This window comes from Budorcas taxicolor, chromosome 15, assembly GCF_023091745.1.
Source record: "Budorcas taxicolor isolate Tak-1 chromosome 15, Takin1.1, whole genome shotgun sequence".
NCBI classification, from domain to species: domain Eukaryota; kingdom Metazoa; phylum Chordata; class Mammalia; order Artiodactyla; family Bovidae; genus Budorcas; species Budorcas taxicolor.
In genome coordinates this window covers 44,272,447-44,274,815 of record NC_068924.1, presented here as the reverse complement: position 1 = coordinate 44,274,815, position 2,369 = coordinate 44,272,447, and the positions used below count along the sequence as shown (strand labels likewise).

Here is a 2,369-nt window from a genome sequence, read left to right as displayed (position 1 = left end):
CAAACTACCTGAGATCCACATTTTGATTCTACCACTTGCTGTATAAACTTAGGTAAGTTTCTTAACATTATCAAAGTCAGTTTCGTCTTCTAAAAATAAAAGTACTTAATATCATTTCATGCAAACTAAAAATAGAACTTAATATATAAAACTCTTAATATTATGCCCATCATTAATTAAGAATTTCATAAATATTAGCTATTGATTTCCCTTAACATAATCCTATATGTATTTATACATTTTAATCTTTGTTATATTGATCATTCCTTTTTGCTCTTCTCATGCCTTAACTTTTTAAATATTTAGCTTTAAAGTCTCTTAAGAACATTTTATCAATATTAAATATAGAGGGAAAAATCTACATTATTTGAAGCTGGTTTTTCTTTAAGTGTTTTTACTAAAAACAATTTTTTAAATATAGAAGACAAACATGTATAAAAATGTAGAATCTAAAGTTAAAAAATCCAAACTTAGCTTGAATAATTTTCTTATAATAGCTTCTATATGTATTCATGAAAATAGAACCATTGAATTTACAATTTCTTTAATGCAGTGTTTCATCATAGGTTCATTTTGGTAGCAGCCACCTTATTTCATGGATTCCCTGTGGCAGAGGAATGATACTACAATGACAGGGTTCATTTTACTGGGCTTAACAAACTACCCAGTCCTTCAAATCATCCTCTTCACGATCATCCTCTGTATCTACCTGGTGACCATATGTGGGAATCTCAGCACAATCATTCTTATCAGAATCTCATCTCAGCTCCATCATCCTATGTATTTTTTCTTGAGCCACTTGGCCATTGCTGATGTGGGCTATTCATCTTCTGTTACACCCAATATGCTTGTAAACTTCCTGGTGGAGAAAAATACCATCTCCTACCCTGGCTGTGCCATCCAGCTTGGTTCCGCTGTTTTCTTCGGGTCAACTGAGTGCATCCTTCTGGCTGCCATGGCATATGATCGCTTCATAGCAATCTGCAGCCCACTGCTTTATTCCACCAAAATGTCCACACGAGTCTGTGTCCAGTTACTCACAGTGGCTTACATAGGTGGTTTTTTCGATGCTTCCTCCTTTACTATTTCCTTCTATTTTTTACTTTTCTGTGGACCAAATCAAGTCAATCATTTTTTCTGCGATTTTGCTCCTTTGGTTGAACTCTCCTGTTCTGACATCAGTATCCCTGCAGTTGTCACCTCATTTACAGCTGGCTCCATTATTGTGGTCACAGCAGTTGTCATAGCTGTATCCTACGTCTACATCCTCATCACCATCCTGAGGATGCACTCCACCGAGGGGCGCCACAAGGCCTTCTCCACCTGCACGTCCCACCTCACAGCAGTCACTCTGTTCTATGGGACCATCACATTCATTTACGTGATGCCCAAGTCTAGCTACTCAACTGACCAGAACAAGGTGGTGTCTGTGTTCTACATGGTGGTGATCCCCATGTTGAACCCCCTCATCTACAGCCTCAGGAACAATGAGATTAAGGGGGCTCTGAAGAGAAAGCTTGCCAGAAAAATATTTTCTTAGTAAAGTCTGTTGTTTTGTAGGAATTAATATAATAAAATACCATAAATATAATAATAAAGAGAAATTGAGTAGTTGTGCTCTAAATATAATGGTCCATATGTAATTAGCCAATGTGGAGCTTCTTGGTGAAGGTAGAAGATGGATTTTCTGAAACCAAATTATCAATCAGAGGCTAATAGTAAGTTCTCTTTAATAAAGCAAAATTGAAGTTATCATAACAAACATATTTGTTCCTATGTAAAAAACACTTGATATGCTAAAAATTCTTTCAAAATTGTATTCATACCTTTTCAAAAGACATTCTTTGCTGTAAGTTAGGGGTTTTGTACTTTCAAACCTTTCAGACTATGTCCATCTTCAGCAGCAGCTTACCCTGAAATAAGCATGATAATTACAGTTATGACTAAATACATTCTGTGGGGAGATGACCAAATAGAACCAGACAGTAAAACTACTGGAGACTTTCTTCTTGCAGGAAGTTTATCTTCTAGCAGTGGGACTTTTGGACCCATAAATTCTGGTCTGTGTTCTTGATCTCTGGCGCCAGCCTAGTCATACAGGACCCATTAAAGAAAAGGATGAGATGCCCCTGTCCAAACCAACTGTGAATTCTTTCAGGTCAAAACAGGTGACTTCTCTGTATAAGATAAGCAGTGTTTCTGAATTCCTAGGGAGTAAGTAGGCAAGCTCTTTAATTCCTAGGGAGTGTTCATAGTCAGATGCACATCCTACTAAGAAAGTTTGAGCAAACTAGACTATGTTTCCCCTGTGAGATTTATCTGTATATACTGATGACTATCATATTTATTTCTCTTTCCCTGTCTTCTAA

At 36.6% G+C, this 2,369-nt stretch overlaps 1 protein-coding gene across 1 annotated transcript; it reads left to right on the top strand.

The window, feature by feature from the left end:
- The first annotated feature begins 595 nt into the window (after positions 1 to 595).
- LOC128060196 (olfactory receptor 502-like) lies at positions 596 to 1,540 on the top strand. Its single transcript, XM_052652539.1, has one exon. The coding sequence runs from the start codon at positions 596 to 598 to the stop codon at positions 1,538 to 1,540; it is 945 nt and encodes a 314-aa protein (XP_052508499.1).
- The last annotated feature ends 829 nt before the right edge of the window (positions 1,541 to 2,369 follow it).